The 24691-nt window shown below is 41.4% G+C and overlaps 4 protein-coding genes across 4 annotated transcripts; 3 read left to right on the forward strand and 1 right to left on the reverse strand.

The window, feature by feature from the left end:
* Nucleotides 1–1624: 1624 nt before the first annotated feature.
* On the forward strand, nt 1625–2801 carry LOC128736767 (brachyurin-like). The gene is made up of 4 exons (XM_053831253.1): nt 1625–1691; nt 1768–2241; nt 2310–2614; nt 2679–2801. Exons 1-4 carry the CDS (start codon nt 1625–1627, stop codon nt 2799–2801), a joined length of 969 nt encoding a protein of 322 aa, XP_053687228.1.
* A 6073-nt stretch (nt 2802–8874) lies between these two features.
* On the reverse strand, nt 8875–9660 carry LOC128736768 (THO complex subunit 4-like). Its single transcript, XM_053831254.1, has one exon. It carries the CDS (start codon nt 9658–9660, stop codon nt 8875–8877), a length of 786 nt encoding a protein of 261 aa, XP_053687229.1.
* Nucleotides 9661–16376: 6716 nt separating this feature from the next.
* Nucleotides 16377–17383, forward strand: LOC128736769 (collagenase-like). The gene is made up of 3 exons (XM_053831256.1): nt 16377–16678; nt 16736–16896; nt 16953–17383. The coding sequence occupies exons 1-3, from the start codon at nt 16377–16379 to the stop codon at nt 17381–17383; spliced, it is 894 nt and encodes a 297-aa protein (XP_053687231.1).
* Nucleotides 17384–18197: 814 nt separating this feature from the next.
* On the forward strand, nt 18198–19097 carry LOC128734375 (brachyurin-like). Its single transcript, XM_053828546.1, has one exon. The coding sequence runs from the start codon at nt 18198–18200 to the stop codon at nt 19095–19097; it is 900 nt and encodes a 299-aa protein (XP_053684521.1).
* The last annotated feature ends 5594 nt before the right edge of the window (nt 19098–24691 follow it).

Genomic DNA, 24691 nt, shown 5'->3' on the forward strand with positions numbered 1-24691 from the left:
TCAAAAATCAAAAATCTAAAATCTAAAATCAAAAATCAAAAATCTAAAATCTAAAATCTAAAATCTAAAATCTAAAATCTAAAATCTAAAATAAAAAATCGAAAAATTGATGGTCGAAAATCGAAAAACAAAATTGAAAATTGGAAAGCGAAATTCGGAAGTAGAAGATCGGAAATTGGAGATCAAAAATCAAAAATCGGAAATTAAAAATCAAAAATCAAAAATCAAAAATCAAAAATCAAAAATCAAAAATCAAAAATCAAAAATCAAAAATCAAAAATCAAAAATCAAAAATCAAAAATCAAAAATCAAAAATCAAAAATCAAAAATCAAAAATCAAAAATCAAAAATCAAAAATCAAAAATCAAAAATCAAAAATCAAAAATCAAAAATCAAAAATCAAAAATCAAAAATCAAAAATCAAAAATCAAAAATCAAAAATCAAAAATCAAAAATCAAAAATCAAAAATCAAAAATCAAAAATCAAAAATCAAAAATCAAAAATCAAAAATCAAAAACCAAAAATCAAAAATCAAAAATCAGAAATCAAAAATCAGAAATCAAAAATCAAAAGTCAAAAATCAAAAATCAAAAATCAAAAATCGAAAATCGAAAATCAAAAGTCAAAAAACAAAAATCAAAAGTCAAAAATCAAAAATAAAAAATCAAAAATCAAAATTCAAAAATCGAAAATCAAAAATCGAAAATTAATGGTCGAAAATCGAAAACCAAAATTGAAAATCGGAAAGCGAAATTCGGAAGTAGAAGATCGGAAATTGAAGATCAAAAATCAAACATCGGAAATTTAAAATCGAAATCCGAAAATAGAAAATCAAAGATCAAAAATTGAAAATAGAAAATCGAAGATCGAAAATTAAGAATCGAAAATCGAAAAATAAAAATCGAAAGCCGTAAATCGAAAATCAAAAACAAAAATTGAAAATTTAAGATCGCAAATCAAAAGTCGAAATTCATGGATCGAGAATTGAAAATTGAAAATCAAAAACCGAAAATCGAAAGTCGAAAATCGAAACTCAAATATCGAAAATCAAAAACGCTTAATTGAAAAAGGAAAAAGGAAACAGAAAACAGAAAACAGAAAACAGAAAACAGAAAACAGAAAACAGAAAACAGAAAACAGAAAACAGAAAACAGAAAACAGAAAACAGAAAACAGAAAACAGAAAACAGAAAACAGAAAACAGAAAACAGAAAACAGAAAACAGAAAACAGAAAACAGAAAACAGAAAACAGAAAACAGAAAACAGAAAACAGAAAACAGAAAACAGAAATCAGAAAACAGGAAACATAAAACAGAAAACAGAAAACGGAAACCGAACCTCAAAGAACCAATACAAAGATTAAACAGCTTCGCAAACACTGGCCAATGGAATGTATCCGCAGTTTTCTGAATTCTGAACAGACATTTGTATTTTCCGCATCGTAAGATTCGGGCTCAACTAGTACTGAAATATTCTCCTAATTCCCTAATTCCCTCGCACCAAAACATGGACCGTTTTCGCCGTTGCTGGGAACCCTAATTTAAGCGAAGCAGTCACAACAAATTCCTCAGCAAAGAATCACATTTGAGACAACGTTTTTTTATCGCCGCACTTCAATCTGACATGTCCATCACCGGTGAACATTTCCAGTGGTTCGCAATCAATAAAAAGATCTGCGCAAACCGGCACAGTAAGTTATAGTTCCTTCGAAGCCAAAGAGAAAGCACCGGTCGACGCAATGCTCGCCTATTTTACACTTATTCTAGTTCCGCTATGCGTCATCGCTAAGCCAATGCCGCCACAACCTCCGGGCATTCAACTGTCAACATTTTGGATTCGTTATCCGAACGCGGAGTATCTGGTCAAAGCCAACATTGCCGCCAGCAGCGGTGGACCCGGCGGTGGAGGAGGTTCCAAGATTGCCGGTGGCTCGGTTGCCAACCAGCAGCAGTTTCCCTATCAGGCAGCAATCATGATTAACTTTCCCGATGGATCGGGAACCCTTTGCGGAGGTACAATTATAGCGGCCACTTTTGTGCTAACGGCCGCCCATTGTTTAAAGGGTGCTCTGGATGCGACGGTAGTCGTTGGGACGAACATTATTAGCATTCCAACCGATGACAAAGCGGTGGAAATTCCGGTAACGTTCCACGATATGCTTGTACATCCTCGTTATGACCCGGTTAATGTGTTGAATGATATCGCAATTTTGCGCTTGCCAAGGACGTTAGTGTTATCAGGTAGATGTTTGTGATATTGGCCGGTCCTTGAGCGGAAATGTAACAACTGTGTTGTGTGATTATTGCAGACAAGATTCAACCGGTCCGCCTACCGTCCCGGCAGGAAGCCCGGCAAGACCTGGCAAGTGTGGATGCAATCGTTTCCGGTTGGGGTGCTTTGAACGGAGATGAGTTTGCCGAAATTTCCGAAAACTTGCGGCTAGAGTTGCGCTTTGTCAGCAACCCCATCATATCGAACGAAGCATGCAAGCAGGAGTTCAAGGATATCCTTCGTGAGACACATGTGTGCGTTTCCGGAAGTCACGGTCGGAATGCCTGCCAAGGGGATTCCGGTGGACCTCTCACTGCCCAGCTAAACGGGAAGGTTACTTTGGTATGTGGTTATAGGTTGACGGTATAGTTTGGTTGGACAGTTGAAGATTGATGATTCGTTTTAGGTTGGTATTGTTTCCTTTGGATCTACCGAAGGCTGTGAGAAGGGCCTGCCGGCCGTTTACACTCGAGTCAGTTCTTATCTGGATTGGATATCGGAACACACAAACATAAAGATTGAAAATTAGGGTAAGGAATAGGACAGGATATAGATGTAAGAGATTCATACCAAATAAAGTTCTACTATCCATGACGGTACAGTACTTTTGTGAACAAATTTATGAGCTTATCGTTAATCTTACCCGTTGCGAATTTTTCGTTTTATGTGCTACACACATAACGGCATCTGTCATCCATTGTAATCTTACTTTCATCATCGATTTTCGATAGCATTCGGTAGTTTTAAAGTGTCACCTATTAGAAATTAGGTGATTATTGCATTTGTGTATAGAAGCGGTGCTAAAGCGGTAATAGCCTTGGTGTATTGCGATGCGGATTGACCTGGCTGTGACGTGGTTGAGAAGGAAACAATAAATCGGAACAGCAAGTTGTAGTATTTACGATATTTACGGTAATATCAATTAGTATTTGTGCAACATACATTTTCCATAGGCTACTGTGATCATATGATCGTTACATCTGTCAAAACCGTTATTAACGTTATTAAATTAGGCGTCACTTTATTTTTTCTGCACCAATCCGCTTATCGAATCCGTGCCGAATTCAGAAGAGGTCTCCACAAACATGTCCGATGTATCACCCGCTATCCTGACTCTTGATTTTGAACCATCAAGCTCGAATTAGCTTAATCAGTTTTGTTGGAAAACCACGTTCAAGCACAATCCGCCACAGCCCATTTCGTATAACTGAAACGTAAGCCGTCTTAAAGTCTACAAACAAATGTTGAGTCTGCAAGGAGAATTTGCGGAATTTATCGCCGTCTTGTCGCAAGGTGAACATTTGGTCCGTTAAGGAGTGTACCTTTCGAAAACCGCACTGCTTTTTGCCAACAAAGGTTCCCTGCAACGGCCTCAGTATGAGAAACAGGAACCTGCAGAGAATTTTGTAGGGTTTATTTCTAATTCCCGTCGTAGTAAGTAAAGCCACTCTAATATCCATCATTTCTTGGATGGATTTAATGAATAAACCAAAAGTTCCTGTGCTGTCTGCTGGCAATGGTTACCAATTATTTTCCCTTTGTATCTGTGAGCGTACAAATATTGGTGATCACTCCGTCTCACACGCAAACCGCACCAGAATTGGCGTGATATTTCTCATATTGCTGTGAGTGGCAGATTGGTAAACGGCCGGATACTGCGGAATATAGACCCCATAGTGGTCGTTAGCCTCTTATCCAGCAACTCCGATCCCGACCTCCTCGTGGTACCAGCCGGAATACGAGCAACCTTAGCGGAGATCGGGTAACCAACCCCGGTGGAAACTAAGGTCGTATACTAACCGGGAAGGAGGTATAGTGAGTCTCGGCACTATAAGATGGCAGCCCAATCGCGAGACTCGGTAGTGTTGCCCCAGTACGGCTACACACCTAAATTAAACTTAAACTAACAACATTCAAGCATATTCGGAGCGGAATATTCGGCATCGACCTAGGCGACGGAACAAGGACGACGAATAGAAACTCGGGACTTGGAACTGCAGATCGCTAAAGTTCGCAGGTTGCGAGCGGGTGCTGATTGAACAGCTGGAACCCCCACAAACTCGGCATCGTAGCTCTGCAGGAAATCTATCGCAAAGGAGAGAAGGTATGGAAGATCCGTGGCGGAAAGGCCCAGTTTTACCAGAGCGGTGGCGCTACCAACGAACTGGAAGCGCGCTTTGTAGTGTTGGGCGGAATGCAGGATCGTGTGATAGATTGGAAGACGATCAACGAGAGAATGTGTGTATTGAGGATAAAGGACCGTTTCTTCAATTATAGCATCATTAACGTGTACTGCTCGCACGAAGGTAGACCCGACGATGAGAAAGAAGCGTTCTACGCAAGGCTGGAGGCAAGGTACGCCAGCTGCTCGTCACGGGACATCAAGATCGACATCGGGAATATGAACGCCCAGGTCGGTAGGGAAGAGATGTATAGACCGGTGGTAGGACCCCATAGCCTGCACACCGACACAAACGATAACGGCCAACGATGTATAAACTTCGCAGCTTCCCGAGGCCTGGTGAACCGAAGCACCTTTTTCCGCGCAAGGATATCCACAAAGCCACCTGGAGTTCACTTGATCAACGTACAATGAACCGAATTGACCACGTTCTCATAGATGGCCGCTTTTTCTCTAACATCACGAACGTACGCTCACGTCGGGGTGCGGATATTGATTCTGACCATTACCTAGTAGCAGTACATGTGCGCTCAAAGCTGTCCACCGTATACCGGACACGTCAAAGCCGCCCTCTTCGGCTAAACATTATTTCGAAGATTTGGGAGGAGAAAAAGCTACCAGAGGAATGGATGGAAGGAGTGGTTTGTCCCATCTACAAAAAGGATGATCGGATAGACTGCTGCAACTATCGTGGTATTACGCTGGTAAACGCCGCCTGCAATGTACTCCTGTTGATCCTGGTACGCCGGTTGTCACCGATAGCACAAGGTTTCGTAGGGAATTATCAGGCGGGTTTCATGGGGGCTCGTGCTACTACGGACGAAATTTTTACTATCCGACAGATCTTGCAGGAATTTCGGGAGTACAACTTGCCCACGCATCACATCTTTATTGATTTCAAAGCAGCATACGATACAGTCGATCGAGACAAGCTATGGCAGATAATGCACGAATACGGTTCTCCGGACAAACTGACGCGACTGATCAGAGCTACATTGGATCGAGTGATGTGTTTCGTACGCATCTCTGGGATACTCTTGAGTCCCTTCGAGACGCGACGAGGGTTAAGACAAGGTGACGGTCTTTCCTGCAGGCTGTTCAACACCGCTCTTGAGGGGGTCCCAAGTAACAATCCAAAAGCCAATTGGTCTTATTCAGTTCTTATAGTAGTTTTATCAAAGCATTGCTAAGTGCATCAGATTTTATAATGCTTTTCCCCAAGTGAATTTTATCTTATTTGATTAATATTTCTGAAGTATGACTGAAGGAGACTTGAACAAACACGCATAAAACTGTATTATCAATAAGTGTAATTCACCTTATAAGCAGTTTTAAGGGATACTTGATTTAAGCTTAAAAATGACGCTCCCTAAAGTTTAGCAATAGATTTGACATAAATTTATGACATTCTTCTGCAAGATTGGTTTATCTCAACAATACTGCCATAAAACCCTCTTAAAACCGTGTATTCTTGAAAGAGAAATCATACTCTTAAGAAAGAACATTCTAGCGTAAATAACTGATCTGTCAAAACGGATGGCTGAACCAGGAGAAAATTGAAAAAATATGGATCTTTCAAACGGAAACTAAGCAAAAATCGGCCCAATATTTTGAAAACTCTCATATAAACAATCAGCGGAGTCACAGAATGAATGACGAGAGCAGCAGAGCTGGGGAATGGCGGTGCTGGGCATGATTTATCAATGGTAGATTTGTACGTAATTAGATAAATTTGGTTCGATTGTGTTTTGCCGGAGACGGTGCGGGTTTCCTTTAGAGTTGTTTATATTTTTTAAACTGAATGACCTCTATATCACTAGTTAGTATCTTTGTTTGGAAAATGATTGAAAGGATCGAAGCAATTGAAGCGTATTTTGTAAAAGCAATGATAACGATAAAGTGTATAAAAAATTCTGTACAATAAATTTTCCGCATGGAACTGTCGTGCAGTCCTATTTTAATTTTGAAAATCGATTTATATTGACAATCAACATGTCTGCTGTACTTTGAAATTATCGCGCTAAGGGGAAGTATATGAATCTCCAGTACAAACATCGACATGTCGTTGACGTTTTCTTTGTTTATACTAGAATGGTTGCGAAAAGCTTGGTTCCCTTAAATAATTCTAACAATTCTTATGCAAGCGCAGCTTGTCTTCTTCAAGAATGCAACAAGTATAGATGAACTTATTGCCCTCTTGGAAAAGTTTTCTTTGTCTTGTGCAAGAAATATTAGTCTAAGAATCGCTTTCTGGTTGATTTAGATAAAACCATTGAAAAAATGGCGAACAGCACTGTTTTGACTGCTTTTGAAATTGTTGCCAATTGCATATGGGCGTTTATAAATATAGTGTTTTGCAATACCATAAGTGAATTATTTTTTTAAATAAACGTTTGAACATATAAAAGGCTTTTCGCCGCAATTTGTTAAAAATTTGGTAGCTATCAACTTTTTAATGAAACTATTGAATTTTTTTATTAATTATATTTTTGTATAATCTAGCAAAAATAACCGGCGCGTTAAAATTTTATAACTTTCATGTCACAAAACATCGACAAACTGAGCGTGGCATGAAATTTTTTTTATTTATGGGCAACAACCCGAGCAAGGATTGACAACAAAAGTATATCAAAATTATTACATATTTTGCTGTTGATATCAACTAGAAAACATGTTTTGTTACCAACTCAAAATGGCACTTATGATGTATCAGAGTTTGCTACCATTTTGCTTTCATTTTTATTGAAAGAAAATGTGTTGGCAGATTCTTTATATGATGTAAATAAACCTTCAATATTTAAATTAATCTATTTTCACTTAAATTTTTTTCTAGTAAAATGGTTGGTTCAAATTATATGATGATAGCAAAATGATGATGATATGATAGTACAATGATAACTAATTCTGCTTTCCTATTAATATTGTGTGACAGCAAGATTAGTATTCCGTTTGATATTTTTGATAGCAAAAGTAGTATTCAATTTAATTTCACGGCGTGGAATTTTTGCAATCAATTTTGATATTTTAACCGCTAAGTCGACCTAAATGAAATCACACCGAGTATTCAAAATCCGTTACATCAAGATATCAAATTTTGTTTTCAATTTGCTCTAAAACCTTGCTCGGGAAAGCTGCCGCTTTTGTTACCATTTTTATTTTCAATTTTCATTTATATCCATTTTGGAAAAGTAATATCTGTGAATGCTATTTTCTCTTATAGCTCTCAGTCAATTAAAAACTTTAAGGCTGCGAAAAGTGTATGTTGTCTTGCAAGCGTTCTTAGAGAAGACAACCATAAAATCAGCAACACTTGTGGTGGTTTTCTTTTAGTTTCAAGCGACTCTTGAAAGTCACTATAAATAGGTATCGATAAAAATTACAGGTTTTAAAATGACCTTTGGAATTATTCTTGAGAACCTTCTTTAGTGTGGGCCTCCCTAGTTTTATAAGAGTTTTATCGCAATTTTGTAGAATAATTAGATGTATGATCGGTTTTAAGAAGAAAATGCTGAAAACCTCTTCAAGTGCACCTTAAAATGAACTTTGTTACTTGGGGGTGATCCGACGAGCGGACATCGAAACGAGAGGCACGATTTTTATCAAGGGTAGCCAACTTCTAGGCTTTGCAGATGACTTCGATATCATAACCAGGAACTTTGCGAATCTACGCCAGACTGAAAGCGGAGTCCAGGAGAATTGGGCTAAAAATAAATGCATCGAAGACCAAATACATGAAAGGAAGAGGCTCAAAGGAAACAAACGCGCGCCTCCCACGGACGGTAACCGTTGATGGCGACGAACTGGAAGTGGTAGAGGAATTCGTGTATTTGGGATCGCTGATGACCGCGGACAACAATACTAGTAAGGAGATCCAGCGGCGCATCCAAGCGGGAAATCGGGCCTACTTTGCCCTTCGTAAAACGCTATGATCAGGAAGCGTACGCCACCGCACGAAGACCGGTAGTTCTTTATGGACTTGAAGCCGTGACGCTGCTCACGGAGGACATACGCACCCTTGCCGTGTTCGAGCGGAAAGTGCTGCGGACGATATTTGGCGGAGTACAAACTGAAAGCGGAGGCGTATGAATCACGAGCTACAGGCACTGCTTGGGGAGACTCCCATCGTACATCTAGCGAAAGTTAGCAGGCTACGGTGGGCCGGACACGTCGTATGGATGCCGGACGACAGTACGACGAAAATGTAACGTCAACAGATTTAATGACTGAACGGCCAAAATCCCAATCATTCGATAGTTGTACGCTATGGTGGACTGGTATGGAAAAAATACTCTATTTCTAGGATGTGTTTCCAAACCGCAATAAAAAAAAGAAAATCATTAAAAATATTTATAGTTTTATTTTTTACATGTAGGTAAGAGATCAACAGGTTTTACTTAATGTGCACGGCATGGCTAAGATCTTAAGGGCTAACATCTCTAGCGTACGCATCTAGTTCAGCATCTAATTCCTCCACTGTTATTGTTTTTTTCCGTTGCTGCTGGCGGGGAACTCTAGCTCGATGGTTCGTTCGGTTGCCTCCTCTTGACGGTCCACTGCTAACCTTTCTGCGTGGTGAACGAGTAGGAGCACTTCCGCCATCCAGCCGAGGCACGCGAGGTGATGGGATATCCGAGGTCGCTAGTTGTATGCTCATCGGCCGTCCATCCAACGGAACTCCATTGTACTGTTTCATTGCTTTTATTGCGTCAACCCGACGTTCGAACACAACGTCTGCTGTGCCCAGTGATCTACCCGATCGATCATAATGCATTGATGCGCTTTTTAATGGTCCACAATCTGCAAACAGTTCGTTTATGTCAGACTCTGATACGCTGAAGTCCAGGTTTGATACCATCAGCTTGGTGTTGCCCTGTCCGACAGGTCCTCCTATTCTAAGTTCGGCTGCCGCCAAAAGACGATCTCGCAAGTCATGCTTCAGAGCGCTGGCATGCTTCCAAGCGCTGTTTACATCGCCTCGTGTGTTTTTCGAACGTTGAATTCCGCCTCGGTTGCGTCCCATTAGGACACCGCCGCCACCAGCTGAGGGACCACGATTCGAATGTGGTTGTCCGCCACCAGATGTTCTGTTATGTGTACGACTTGGTCTTGGTCCGTCTCTTTCGCCGGAACGAGAGCCTCCTCCACGATTACCGCCACGCTGTGATTCGATGATTTCTTCCAGACTCATTCCGATTTTGTCTGTCATTTTGATACTCGGCTTTGTTTTTTTTCCTATAAGCCACGATAACTCAAAACTATTTCACCAACAATGCCAGCAAACCACTTGTAATAATACTAATAATACTGAATTAGCCAACAATTAAAACTTTTCGCAGTTCTATCGACCAGAAAAAAACTAAGTTGAACGATTAGCCTTCTCGAGCTTTGTGGCCGTATATGCAGAGACGGACATATATATAGTTGCCAGGATTTTTAAAATCTTTACCTATATTACCTAAACTTACCCATAGTTACCTAAACTAAATTACCTGCCTACCGGTATATCGGTCTTATCCCATCCGTTTGCTGTCCCGTTTTACCTATTTCATTATTTCAACTCACTTACCTGTAGGTACTCACGCTTACGACGTCGATGGGTTTTTCTTTCTCTGCTGCACGTAGGGTACAGGAGGGTTGATGATGGTTTAGAAAACACACAATTATGATCACGTTTACTTATTCTAGAAACTAAACAACTGTGAATATGCTATCACAGAACAATTCTACTTCTTTTTATCACGGAAGAACACAAAAATTCCCCTCTGATATGAAAATATAAATCAATTTTCATTCACTAGCCATAAGCAGCATTTTGTTTTTAAATCCAGCATATGGTGCGTGATTTACATTACTACCAATATATGTGGTGACATATCTGGTATTTGAGTGAACTGGCGCTACTGTATATGAACGATTCAAGGATACACTAGCGCCAGCAGCAAGCTGTTGTCACTGCAAAACTAATGTCGAATTTGTTTATTCAATCCGGGTTGAAACTGGATGAATTTTATCTGTCAGATAGGAGCAAATGAACACAAAAAGTTCATCCAGTTCCAATCCGGATTGAATAAACAAATTCGACATAATTATCTTCAATGAGCCCGGAATGTAGGCAATAGACCAAATCATCATACCGTCAATTGACAGATACTGGCGCCCTCGTTTACATTTTGGAATTTTTTTTCCGTTTATAGCGAATGTAGCGTGTTTTAATATTTTAAAGGCATAATGGCGTTTTTAATTTATCCTAATGCTGTTTAAAACAACAAACATGCCGTTTAACAGCTGAAACTTTTTTGGACTCTGCGGTCTGTTTGTAAACAAGGGCGCCAGTATCTGCCAGATGACGTCACCTTGATTTGGTGTATAGCGAGAAGTTATCCTTCGGTCTCTCTTTTCTTGTCTTTTTTGATCTGTTTTTGAAAAGCATTTATTCGCTGTGCTAGCTATTTCGCCCTGTCGGATTTAAAAAACACAGACACCACTATAGAAAATGGGCTCAATTTAGCCGCAGCGACTTCATCATTTCTCGCGACTATAACTCCAACTCAGTAGCGTTTTATTAAGACCAAAATACACGCCGATATTCAGTAAGTATTATTCTATCAACTGGTATAAAAAAATTGTCTCGAATAAATATAGTTTCAACATAGTTCCTGAATATTGTTCAGGCTACCGCTTAATGGGCTGGAAATACCCACCCGTACCCTACCTCTGTATCGAACAAGCCATTTCTTGGTCGGCATTCCTCGTCAAACCATTCGTTACGTCGATTTGGTGCCATACGGCCTACGACGTCCTTCGCTACGCTAGCCATGGCTGTTTTAACGGCATTTCAACAGTCCTTAAGAGAGGTTTCATCCAGCTCATCTGAATGTCTGAAAAGTGCCGACCATCTATCAGAACGTGGTCGATTTGTGATTCTGTCTGGTTGGGTGATCTCCAGGTGTACCGATGGTAGAGGTTATGCTGGAAGAAGGTACTACGTATGACCATGTTCTTGGAGGCGGCGAAGTCGACAAGTCTCAGGCCGTTTTCGTTCGTTTGCGGCTGTCCATTGAACCAATCACCGGTTTGAAAACCTCTTACTGACCAACCTGAGCATTACAGTCCCCGATGACAATTTTGACATCACGTCTTGCGCAGCGGCCGTATTCACGCTCCAGCTGCGCGTAAAATTCGTCTTTGTCATCATCGGTACTTTCGAGGTGAGGGCTGTGCATGTTAATTATACTAATATTAAAGAATCGGCCCTTGATTCTAAATCTGCATAACTGAGGGTTGATCGACCACTACGCTTCTGCATCTCGCCCATCACTATAAAAGCTGTGCCCAGCTCGTGTGTATTGCTGCAGTTCTGGTAGATGGTATGACCATCTCTATACGTACGTACCATCGTTCCTTTCCAGCATATCTCCTGCAGCGTTACGATTTCGAACTTGCGGCTCTACACTTCTTTCGAAAGCACATGGGTTCTTCCGAGGAAACTTAGAGACCGACAGTACCATGGTCCTAATTTTCAATCGTTAGTCCGTTTTCGCCGCCTGGGTCTTTGCCGATTATTCCGATTAGAGTTATTATTACCACTGACGAACTGACATGACACTTAGAAGAAAACCATCGTCCTGCACATTTTTCTTGCACACTAGCACCCTCTGTTATGCATGTTGCGGAGTAGCTTGCATTTTCAGGGTTTTATGCTGTAGGGTTTTGTACATTTGAATGGTTTTATACTGAAAACTCAAGCAACACTCGCGCGCCCCGGTGTGGCCATGTTGCGAAACATACTTTTTTTTGAAAAATGAGTGGTTTTTGATTGGACGATGGAATTATCGCGAGTGTCTCGTCTGTTTGTCTGTGTTATTACTTACGGAGTCCATTGCTTTGATTTTTTAGCCCTCAACCAACTCCACAGTATCGCCGGAGGGCCAACCTAGTTTGAAAGAGCCCTCCACCCCTGTTAGCAGACGAGCTTGGCTTCCATCGAGGTTGGTTACCCGATCTCCACCGAGGTTGCTCGTATCCCGGTAGGTACCACGAGGAAGTAGGGGTAGGAGTTGCTGGGTAAGAGGCTGTGGACCTCTGTGGGGTCTATTTTGTGCCCAGTGCGCAAAGCAACGATGGTACGCATTACTCAGCCGTTTACCAGCCTAACTACAGCCCTTACTACACATCTGTATATGAGAAAACTTTCGTCTGTGAGTAACCTCTCCGTCCAAATGACTTAGAGGGCTATCACTCTTTATTTTTAAAGTTTGCTCAGAGGTCGACTTAAAATGTAGGAATAAACTCTGGACAACGTTATAATTTTGGTGAAGCTGAAATCTCTACTGTAACCAACGGTTACATGTCTATCATCCGCAATCGTCATCCTGTTTTTGTTAACCGTTCCAACAAAATGACCTCGACCTAGCCGACGACATTGTCTTGCTCGCACAACGCCGAAACGATATGCAGAGCAAGTTAGACGACCTCTCCGAGAGCTCCCAGACAGCAGGTCTCACAGTCAATGTAGCGAAAACTAAGTCTATGGTAGTGAACACTGACAATTCAACCAACTTTACAGTAGCGGGACAACAAGTTGAGCAGGTAGCCGTCTTTCAATATCTTGGTAGCCAAACAACGCCCGATGGTGGTACCAAGACTGATATAGCCACACGGATCAGGAAGGCCAGGGGTGCCTTTGCAGGTCTGCGAAACATTTGGCGCTCAAACCAGATCACTCTACGTACGAAAACCCGAATCTTTAATTCAAACGTTAAATCCGTACTGCTGTATGCCTGCGAAACGTGGTGCGTCTCAGCGGAGACAACGCAAAAACTGCAGGTATTCATTAACCGGTGCCTGCGATATATTATTCGTGCCTGGTGGCCTGATAATTGGATATCCAATGAGGAACTCCATCGTCGGTGTCATCAACGGCCGATAGCCACAGAAATTCGTGAGCGTAGGTGGAAGTGGATCGGACACACCTTGAGGAAAGGAGCGAACGAGGTTTGCAGAGCAGCACTCGACTGGAATCCACAAGGACAGCGTAGAAGAGGCAGACCCAGAGGCTCATGGCGACGGAGCTTAGCCAACGACATCCGGGCTGTAGACGAGAACCTGTCCTGGCGACAGGTAAAAGCCATGGCGGGTAACCGTCAGCAGTGGAGATCTCTGATTTCATCCCTTTGTTCTGCCGGACCGGCGGACATGGACACATAAGATAATAAGTTCCAACAACCATTCAACAATGCATCGAAATGCTTAGCGCATTATATCTGTTTAAATTCTACTTTGCTAAGCAAAAGTTAAAGTTTGAAAAATAGAGACATTTACTAAAAAACATCAACATTTCTATTGATTCCGGATAATCTGCCAATACCGATATTTTCTACACCAATACCGAAATTCCGGTTTTCACCAAAAGTGCCCAATCCTAGTTTTAACCTGACTGAAAGTGTCGATTTTACCTTAAATCGACTCAAATCTTCAGAACACAGTTTTAGAGCATCATTAAACGAACAAATCGCTTGCATTTTCACAAAGTATGTGGCTAAAGAATAAGATGTGATGAATCAGGAATGCCAGAAGTATCGAACTTTACATTTTCTCCCAACTAAAACGCCATAAATACCACAAGGATTGTGTTTTGTTATTTATTTTGACAGCTTTGGTATTTAGGCGGATGTAAAATGAGTCGAAACGTAAGAAATAACCAGTGTAAACATGGGCTAGAAAATAAATAAAAAATCGAGGGGTGTAGGTTTTACCCCGATTACCCCTAATTGCAATCAAGTAATTTTCCGTTGGCTGCTGAATACCAATACGCTTGTACGTAATATTGTTTATTGGTGGCGTAATGTCTTACGAAAAAAGTAGTGAAAATTGTAAGAAATAGATTTGATTGGGTATCAGTTTTATTTGTTTTATTTGTTTATTTGTTATTTTCCATCTGGCCACTTGGGCCTCCATGAAATTTACTTGGATTGGATGGGGAAAAGCCCCTTTTGAGATAGTCTAACATACGCCATTCTATGTATGTTGTATGCGGGTATGTTGTTGCTTCGTCGTAATTGCCTATTCCTGTCCTATCCAACACAAATTATTAAAAATATCAGCATTTTTATGACACACTATGCAAAACTAGTTATTTCCTAATATTTTAGTTTGTTGTCTATCATACGCGAACAATCAAAGTGAACTGAGATATATTTAAATGCTTTTTATCATTAAAGAAGTCCTACCAGCCAAATTTCCTACGTTTTTTCGTGCGACGAAGAAGACAATGTCGACTAATCGTTTTAATTTCCGTCATTCATAAATGAAAATAGCTCACGCAAGGCATTGCCGTTATTCTACAGCCAGGAAAACTTGCCTGACCTGCAGAAATTTTGTAGAATAACATTTGTCATGCCGTCCTACACAAATACATGTGCGTTAGCTTCGTAAACATTGTTGTGATTTTTAGTTCGGACGATGAAAAATTTTGATTGACGGATTTTAAAACGGTACGACGAATTTTAGCAATAAAGTCAGTTGCATAATTTCAATAATATGCTTTAATAGTCGCTTTTCAGTGATTTTAAAGTTCAAAGGATCGGAAGGTAAGTGTGTTTTAGTTAAATCAATACAAAAACTTTTGGAGTATTCACTAAATTCATCCAGCAAATGATGAAAATTAGAATGGCTTTCCTTATTACGACGGGAATTAGAAAAAGACCCTATGTTGAGCAAAAAAAATCAGAAGAAAAAATTTCATAAGAATGTAGTACCATCTAGGACATCATCGCTTTGCATTTTTGATATACGATGCAACGCTGGAAAGGTCATAAAGGTCTTGTTTTCAACGCCCACCATAATAAACAAAACAAAAAGTTTGTTCCAATAGGCTAGTTACATAATATTTATTGTGCATTAAATTAATTTAACACCTTATTTTCTTATTCACAAATTAAAATTAGTTAAATCTAAAAATAACTCCACTAATCATTTGTGCCACATTGCACCCTTATGGTGAATTCTATGAACAAAATTGGTCATAAAAACCGAAAGAAGAATGCAACACTTGGGAAGTTGAGATTTTGAGTTTATTGAGATTGCCATATTGGATAGCTTAGACACAAAAATTAAATGAGATAAATATATTGCGATATCCACGGTTGAAAGTGAGTCATCCGAAATTAGGCAACACTCAACGAGTAGATATCACGATATCACAAAAACCACGGAAGTGAGCGCGTGACTAATTGTTTGACTCACTTCGAAAATTTCCGATATTATCGAAATTGCACTTCCAAAAATACTTCAGCATTAAGTTTAATAAGTTTTGTCACTAACCACTTTTTGTTATGATCGCATTTATTTATACCCGTATAAGATGAAGTCCTGCGTCAAAACAATATTTGATAGGTATCACGTTCCAGAAATGTGACACATAATCCAATTCAAAATACATCCATCATGTCGTGGGTGAGGATAAATTGACTGTCCTATTGTGACAAAAATCAAATCGCTTCGATTAAAATAAATACCCGGGGGTTGTGACGACATACACAAGGACAAGGTTACCAGTTTCAGGCAATCGTGGTGAAATCTTCACTCCAGTTTTGAGCTTATCTTGTTTTGTTCAAAAACACGGATGTTTTTTTTCTACTGTTTTTTTGTGATTGTTTCTTGGCACTTTTAATTTTTTATTCAACTTGGATGATAGCATTTTACCCCACTCGGGGTAATTTGCAAAAATCACATACTTATCTAATCGTCTCCGGCTTTGGAGTCAACTGAACTGAACAGTCGCCACCGGCGCTCCCGTTCGGTAATCTATCCGCATCTGACGAAACGTATAAATTCAACCGTTTAATCGCGTTTGGCATTTAGTACTATCCTATAAAAGTCGATTGGACGGTCGCTTGATCGATTCGCGATAACGATTCGACCATGGATAGGCAACAGCAGCAATTGGTGCGATTAGGTTTGGTTTTGGCCGTCCTGGTCGGTGCGGTTCAGGGTCTGTTCGCACCGAATGCCCGTATTATCAGCCTGCCGATAGAGGAAAACGTGCCAATCGTTGAACCGCGTTACGTTGCGAGTGGCCGAATTTCCGGTGGAGAGCTCGTACAAGGTGAAGATGTTCCGTATGCCGCTGGCATCCTGATTCAGGGACAAACCGGAGTGCGATGGTGTGGAGGATCGCTCATTACCAGCACCTACGTGCTGTCGGCAGCAAATTGTTTTGCGGTGTAAGTAATAATTGAAGCTTGATTTGAACAACCATTTGATCTAAATTCTCATTTTAGAACACCAAATCCCATATCCGTTCTGCTGGGGGCTTCTGATATGACTAATGTCACGGAGATTGTTCCAGCAGAAACGCTGATAATCCACATTGGTTATGAACCCCAAACGAGCCAAAACGATATTGCGTTACTTCAGCTAGCGCGGGCAGCAACTTTTGGACGTAAGTTAAAAGCAACGTAAACTTTAACTCTTGTATTAAATTCGGTCTCCTTGTAGCGACTGTGCAACCAGTCCGACTGCCCAACTGGCGCCAGCTGCAATCCACATTCGTCGGTCAGCTTGCCAGCGTATCCGGATGGGGTGCTCTCTGGCACAATGCTCCGGAGATTTTGCCGATGAATGACCTGCGACGGGCCCGTCTACCGGTGATCACCAATCTGGCTTGCGGTCTACGATTCCCGGGAGCCATCTCGGAGAGTCAGCTCTGCGTGGACGCAGACATGGGATCACCGTGTTCCGGCGATCAGGGCGGCCCAATGACGGTAACCGATCCCGACGGCAACAGTACCCTGATTGGAGTCTTCTCGTACGTTTCGATACTTGGCTGTAATTCGGGCTGGCCAGCGGTCTTCACTAGGGTTACGCCCCACTTGCAGTGGATTCAGTCAAATTCCAATGCCGTTATTTTAGATGATTTCGAGTTTTAAAATGAAGATTTTGATTTTACAAAATAAATAAAACAATGCAATGATTGATATTAAATTTTTGGAATTATGCTTATTAACTGGATGAATAGTCTCGATATCTAAGATAAAACATGTTAGTTAAAGCAAGTATGTATTCTTCATTGAATTGCACGGATTTTTATTGTATGAAACTTGGCATTGGGCGATGTTATGAGAAGTATCGATATTAAAATATCGATACAATAAATTCATAATCATCGATGTACCTAAAATATCGGGAAGCGAATATCGATCTACCCTTAAAAACTTGAAAATCATGAATACTAAGGAATTGTCATAAAAACTATCACACACGGCACACTGATAACCGGGTTTAAGGTTTGTCCGAAAAGGAAAGTGAAACCTCTGAGCTTCTCAGACTATATTAAGATGCCTTAAATAGCTTTTAGCTGTCTGGTTGTTCCATTTACAATCAAACAAATCGATTGAGTAGTTATGCGTATATTATGCCAATTTCAAAAATGATGATAAGCGATTAGATTGGCCAATACGCTCTGATATGGCGGCATACATCTTTCAGGTGAATGTTTACTCCAGGAGTATCTTTTTATGACTGGAGAGTTAATCTATAACAAAGGGAAAATTGGGTTTTAAACTTAAAACCAGACAATACGTAAGTCTTGCCGAATTTCCGAAGTTGGATCATTCTCCAGCTTATCGCGTCGGGTTTTCACAAGTGATATTAAACCGTTATCACGGCTTACTACTATAAAAGCTTCATTAGAGGCATTCAATCGTCACTAGTATCGAACAGAGCGTACAAAAAATCGAAGCAATGAAGACATTAGCTCTGTTAGTCGGCGTATTCGCAGTGGCGGCTGCCACTTCCATCGACTTCTCGAAGGTGAAGCGCGTCGAGGAGCTGGACTCGTTCTGGGCACAGCTGGCACCGCAACTGCAGATGCTACGTCCCTCGCAAACCGGCCCGGAAAGTCGAATCGTCAACGGTCAGGAGGCTCAACCGAATCAATTTCCATACCAAGCGCTGGTACTGAGCTTCTTTGCCGACGGAAACAGCGGATTGTGCGGTGGTACTGTATTGTCACAAAACTTCGTACTGACCGCTGCTCACTGCGTTCAGATCGGAACTGTGGCAAGCCATGGAACGGTGGTTCTCGGTGCCCATAATCGCCAAGTGGAGGAACCAACCCAGCAAAGGTTTGATTTTGCCGCGGTCAACGTTCACCCTAGTTATGTCGCATCATTGCTTCGCAATGACATTGCCACCGTACGCCTTGCCAGTCCTGTCGTATTCAACGATGTTGTACAACCGATTGATCTTCCTGCGCTGTCCGACAGCAGAACGTTCGCCGGAATGACTGGAATTATCTCCGGCTTTGGTAGGACTTCAGACGAAACGGGATCGCCTGCTTCCAATGTGGTGATGTACACCAGCAATCCGATTCTGACCAACGCCGATTGTCAATCGTCCTGGAATGCCATCATAATTCAAGCGCAGAACATTTGCCTCTCCGGTGACGGTGGCCGCTCGGTTTGCAACGGAGACTCCGGTGGCCCACTTGCCGTTCGGGAAGATGGCCGCAGCCTGCAGGTCGGTATTGCTTCGTTTGTGCATGCCACCGGATGTGCATCCGGTTTTCCGGCTGGATTTGTTCGAGTTTCACACTATCTGTCATGGATTGCGGAGAACTCTGATGTTACGTTGCGGAACTAAAAGCTTGGAGACGGTCGATGATAAACTGGTTCAAACCATATCAAGTGATCTTTAGTTGAAGTGACAAGAATCTAAGTCTAATTCAATGTTTAGTAAGACGGGATGCGTCATTCTATCTCAAACAAATTCCGATCAGGGACTGTTATCATCACCATATTTATGATTAAGAATAAAATATTACAATCATATCTCCTTTATATAGCAATAGCTAAGTACCTACTTTGAAAAATCCTAGAAATAAATTAAACTTTTCCGCAAACTAACAAACGTGACGTAGCACCCAGACTTTTCTAGGCTTCCTCAACCCTTTCCTTTATCCATTTCAAAGATTTTTGTTGGATTTTTGGTGATGCTACCGGAATATTTTCAATTACAGTCTCAGGCCATGCCTCTATTCGATCAAGATCAATATCAACTTCCCTGAGTGTCAGGAATTCTCTTTTTGTGGTGCAATTCATCTTTTGTCATTTCCTATCGGAGGATTTTATTGGCTTCCCTGCCACTGCGTACTGGGCTACTATCGTTGGACCTATTGTAAAAGGCATACTGAAAGTTGACGAATAAGTTTTTAAAGTACTGAAAGTAAATAATTTTGAAAAAGTTACTCGTGGACTACTCATCGCCAATTCGTTGAACGTCTCGACACACGCAAGTCATATTCAACCTAGTCGAGCCATATAGCATGTTGGGCCCCTCTATTCCTGGTGCCGGTGGGTTTCTTCAAGAGAACAAATTTCACTGCATAGTCATCCGGCCCTCCGTAGTCCAGCTACTTACGTTAGGTGTACGACGGAATTTCTCTTCAAGTAGTGCCTGCGGCTCGTGGCTCATACGCCAAAAATAGTTCGCAACACCTTTCGTTCAAGTACGGTAAGTGCACGTATATCTTCCATAAGCAAAGTTATGGTTTCAAGCCCATAAAGGACTACTGGTCTGATTAGCGTTTTGTACATTGTCAGCTTTGGGCGGCAGCATATGCTCCTTTATCGAAGCGTCTTGTGAAGTAAAAAGTAGACTCGACTTCCAGCTTGAATGCGACACTGAATCTCCTTCCTCGAATTATTGTCGGTGGGGAGACTAAAGATCACAAATAAGTTTTTAAACAAAACGGAGAGTACCATCATAAATATAGGTAACTCTCCGCTTTCATTCAAAATTTAGCGGACTTTGAGTATCTCGGCGCCTCTGTAATCTACAGTCTCTGTAATACGAACTCATCAACCACTTTCCGTTCATCGCCATCATTCTAGTGTCGAAGAGCGGAGGCCTTTTAACTAGAATTCCTCTGGTCTTCTTCTCCGAAACGTTCGTCCCTCTCGACGAATACGTGTGGCTCGACGTTTTACGTTTTTCGATACTACTGTGTTACCTGACTCACTGCGAAATGCGTTGTATTCGCGGGATCGTGTTGGTTCGAAAGGTTTCGAAAAATATCGCCCTTGTATCGAAAATATCGTTAATTTTGATTACTAAAAATAACGTACTTAAACGTTATATTTCATGTGCCAGTAGTACGCAATAATTGTATTGTGAAACTGAATTGTTATTTATGCAACTTTTTACAAATTAAATGCAATAACAAAAGCACAACTTACAAAAAATCGTTTGCTATTGATATTAACTGCATATGCGTTATAAACGAATAAAGCGTATGGTTACGTTTAATTTCAATAATACGCATATTCGCAGTGAGTCAGGTAAAACAGTAGTTGGAGGAAAGACAACGATCCTGCCACTTGATCGGTGTAGACACGAATGAATTCTTTGCTCCTCTGTCATCACTCTCTCCCCCTGTCACACTCTCCTTCTCTATCGAACATCGGACACAATCCCGCTTACGAAAAAGTCGGATGCCTGGCAGAAATCGAACAGAACCAGTCTTAATTTGTCGCTCGATTCTCTTTATGTCAAATGTGACACTTTGAGGCAGGAGAAAAGTAGTTCATCAGTTTTGCAGTTTCGGGCAAAAGGTAAGAGAATAATATGGAACATGACAAAGCAGGTATAATTTAATTGTTAACCGGTTTATTGCACGCTTTTTGTTGCTACAGTCCGCTGCTGCTACCCTCCAAAAAAGGAGGGAAAGCCGAATCGGTACAAAACCGGGTTTTATTCGAAACCTCTGGCAGAAATCGAACAGAAATCCGGCAGAAAAACCAGGCAAAATTTCTGCCAGAATCGGATGTTGCATTTTTGCTAGTTTTCACGGGTGACGGCGGCCAGAAATCCGGCAGAATGTCTGGCAGAAAAAGTTTTCCGCTGCCAGATTTTTGTTCGATTTCTGCCGGACGCGCCTTAGCGGGATGGTGCTGCGTCGATATCGTCTTGATCTGAAACTCGCCGAAGAGATGTTAGTCGTGAATTCAGGATTAAATATTTTAATGCTGTTCTTTGCCGTCTTTTTTCTGGTCTGTACTATTCTAATTTGTTTTTTCGACTTCATGGGTAGTCTAACATCATTTCTGGGTGACTAATTAGCAGGTGTAGTAAATTTCGTGTTAGTACTTAAATAACTTAAAAACTATTACAACAAGATTAAGATACAAAATTTTGGAGAAAAAAGAAACAAAAATTAAAAGAACAAAGAATATTTGAATTTTAATTAACCAAAAAAACTAAATGCATTTCTTAAATGTATACCGTGGACCCCCGTTCGTTTCACCGTTTTTAATCTGAACACTTTTTAATTTGAACCCCGTTGGTTTGCACGACGTGCAAATTAAAAATGGTTCAAACGTCATACTCAATATGACATCATTTGCTTATGCAGACAATGCACATAAACACGATTTGTTTTTGCTGATCTAGCGTGTTTAATCTGTTTCACATTGCGTTTTCCCAACGATTATGGTAGAAATCCGATCAGAGAATGAATATTCGCTGCTTGCAACTGCCAACTGAATCAAACCACCAAAACAATAACAAAGAGTAGGGCAGCCAGTTCACACAAGTTTCAGCATATTTAGGGTTACCAGTTGTTCAAATTAAAAGCTAACCCCGTTAGTTTGCATGAGGAATCGTTCAAACGAACGGGGGTCCACTGTATTCAACGCCTTGTTGCCGATATCGACGGTAACATGATGTCGAAATTGTGAAGGCTAGGAGTTGGCTACTTTTGCTAAAGATCGTTACACTCGTTTTGATGACCGCTCGCTGGATCACATCTTCAACGGCGATGTTGAATAACATACTCGAAATGTCTCGAGAGTGCCCATGAAACACTCACGTGGATTGCCTCGTGCTTGATCTACCATAGCTGTTCGCGCTCAACTGTACCGTATGATGCCCTGAAATCCACGAATGTTGCATTCCCGATAATTCTGAGGAATTTGTCGGAGGATGAAAATTTGATCCGTAGTAGCACAGGCCCCCGCGTGTTACTGCCCTACGAAATTTCTTAACAAATTGTGGGAGAACACCTTATGGGCGGCGTTTATCAGCATAATGCTGCGGTAATTACAGCTGCTAGAGTCAGTAGGATCACGTCATTGCACTAGGCCCGTGGTTGTTCATTGCCCTAATAACCGGCTGCGAAGTCTGCTCAAATATCAAGTGCTAAAGACGTTTATAACCCAAGACTTTGCTTTTTACTCAAGCGCTTCAAGAATACTATAGAGGAACTTACCGTGCACTTGGAACAACCTTTTTTGCCTTGTGAAGAAACATTAGTTTTATCAGCGCTTTATAGTGAATTTATACAAAACCATTAGAAAAATGGTAAACAAGCCTATTTTGACTTAGAGGCCGTTTCTTCAACATTAGCATTATCAACGTGAATACAACAACTGCCCAAACCATGACGACAAAATCGTCATCGGAGACCTCAACGCTTTGGTTGACTAGGAGGAGGAATTCAGACCGGTTATTGGAAAGTTCAGTGCATACTCGCTTACGAACGAAAACGGCCATCGACTCATTTACCTCGCTGCCTCTAAAAATATAGCTATACGAAGTACCTACTTCCTGCACAACTTCCCGTATCTGTACATCTGGAGATCACCACAACAAACGGACTTGCAAATCGACCACGTTTTGATTGATGAAAGGCACATATCATCGACGTTAGAACCTTTCGTGGCGCAAACATCGATTCTGACCACTACCTTTTGATGGTTGAAGGCGCCAAAGACTTTCCGCTGTTACCAACATTCGGTACCGTCTCCCGCCACGGTATAATCTGGAACTATTCAAGTTACTTGAGGTCGCTACTGAATACGCACTGCCGGGTGAGGGAGAGCTAAACGAAGCCCCTCTCGAGAGTTGCTGGGATAGCGTTAAAGCAGCCATCAACGGCGTAGCGAAAGGTGCCATTGGATTCGCTGAGTCTGCGTAACGACTGGTTCGACGAGGAATACCAGAGGATTTTAGGTGAAAAGAATGCAGCGCGGGCGTCGGTACTGCAGCAAGGGGGCCGTCAAAACATGAAACGATATAGACAGGAACGAAGACAGCAAATCCAGTTTTTCCGGGATAGGAAGCGCCGCCTGGAAGAAATGGAGTGAGTAGACATGGGATAGCTGTATCGTTCTCAGGAAATACGTGGATTCTACAAGAAATTGACCGTATTTCGCAAAGGCTTTTTGCCGCGAGCCGAAACAAGTCGGGATTAAGACGGAGGGATCTTGTCGGATGAACGTGACGTGATCGAATGGTGGATGCAGCACTAAAATGAGTACCTGAATGGCACGGAGAGGGAATATCCTCTCAGCAGGAAGAATGACTACATCAGAACGGCGTATGTTGGTGATGTGCCGACGATCTCAATAGGTGAAGCAATCGAAGCTATCAAGCAGCTCAAGAACAACAATGCAGGTTGTCAATCCGCTGACAGCGGTGCTTATCAAGATGGGCCCGGATAGGTTGGCTACCAGTTTGCACCGGCTGATAGTCAGGATCTGAGAAACAGAACAGCTACTAAAGGAGTGGAAGGAGGGAGTAATACGCCCAATATACAAAAAGAGCGACAAGTTGGAATGTAAGAACTATCAAGCGATCACCATTCTCAACGCTGCTTATAAAGTGCTTTCTCAGATCATCTTGCGCCGTCTATCGCTGCTAGCAAGTAGATTCGTGAGAAGTTATCAAGCTGGTTTTGTAGATGGGCAATCGACAACGGATCAAATCTTTGTGCTGCGACAGAACTTCCAAAAGTGTCGCGAATACTAAGCACCACCTATTCATAGATTTTAAGGCCGCCTACGATACTATCGACCGTGAAGATGTATGCAAAATTGTGGACGAAAACGGCTACCCGGGAAGCTAGCAAGACTGATTAAGCTCACGATGGATGGTGTACAGTGCCGTGTGTGGATAGCGGGCGCGTTATAAAGCCCATTTGAGGGGACTTCGACAAGGCGCTATTTGATGCTGTCTTCTGTTCAACATCGCGCTAGAAGATGTTATGAAACGTGGGGGTTTTAACAAGCGGGCACGATATTCAATAAATCCAACCAATTTGTCTACTTTGTTGACGACGTAGAAATTGTCGGAAGGACGTTTCAGGTGGTTGCTCAGCAGTATACCCAACTGAAACGTGAAGCAGTAAAGATTGGATTAGTTGTGAATGCGTTTATAACCAAATACCTGTTAGCAGG

This window comes from Sabethes cyaneus, chromosome 2 (genome assembly GCF_943734655.1).
Source record: "Sabethes cyaneus chromosome 2, idSabCyanKW18_F2, whole genome shotgun sequence".
Classification (NCBI taxonomy): domain Eukaryota; kingdom Metazoa; phylum Arthropoda; class Insecta; order Diptera; family Culicidae; genus Sabethes; species Sabethes cyaneus.

Bases quoted from the DNA above. Each gene is read 5' to 3' on its own strand.
- LOC128736767 (XM_053831253.1), top strand. From the start codon at position 1,625: ATGTCCATCACCGGTGAACATTTCCAGTGGTTCGCAATCAATAAAAAG. The intron at 1,692-1,767 runs GTAAGTTATAGT...CACTTATTCTAG, and splicing joins GATCTGCGCAAACCGGCACA to TTCCGCTATGCGTCATCGCT. The intron at 2,242-2,309 runs GTAGATGTTTGT...TGATTATTGCAG, and splicing joins AAGGACGTTAGTGTTATCAG to ACAAGATTCAACCGGTCCGC.
- LOC128736768 (XM_053831254.1), bottom strand. From the start codon at position 9,660: ATGACAGACAAAATCGGAATGAGTCTGGAAGAAATCATCGAATCACAG.
- LOC128736769 (XM_053831256.1), top strand. From the start codon at position 16,377: ATGGATAGGCAACAGCAGCAATTGGTGCGATTAGGTTTGGTTTTGGCC. The intron at 16,679-16,735 runs GTAAGTAATAAT...TTCTCATTTTAG, and splicing joins GCAGCAAATTGTTTTGCGGT to AACACCAAATCCCATATCCG. The intron at 16,897-16,952 runs GTAAGTTAAAAG...GTCTCCTTGTAG, and splicing joins GCGGGCAGCAACTTTTGGAC to CGACTGTGCAACCAGTCCGA.
- LOC128734375 (XM_053828546.1), top strand. From the start codon at position 18,198: ATGAAGACATTAGCTCTGTTAGTCGGCGTATTCGCAGTGGCGGCTGCC.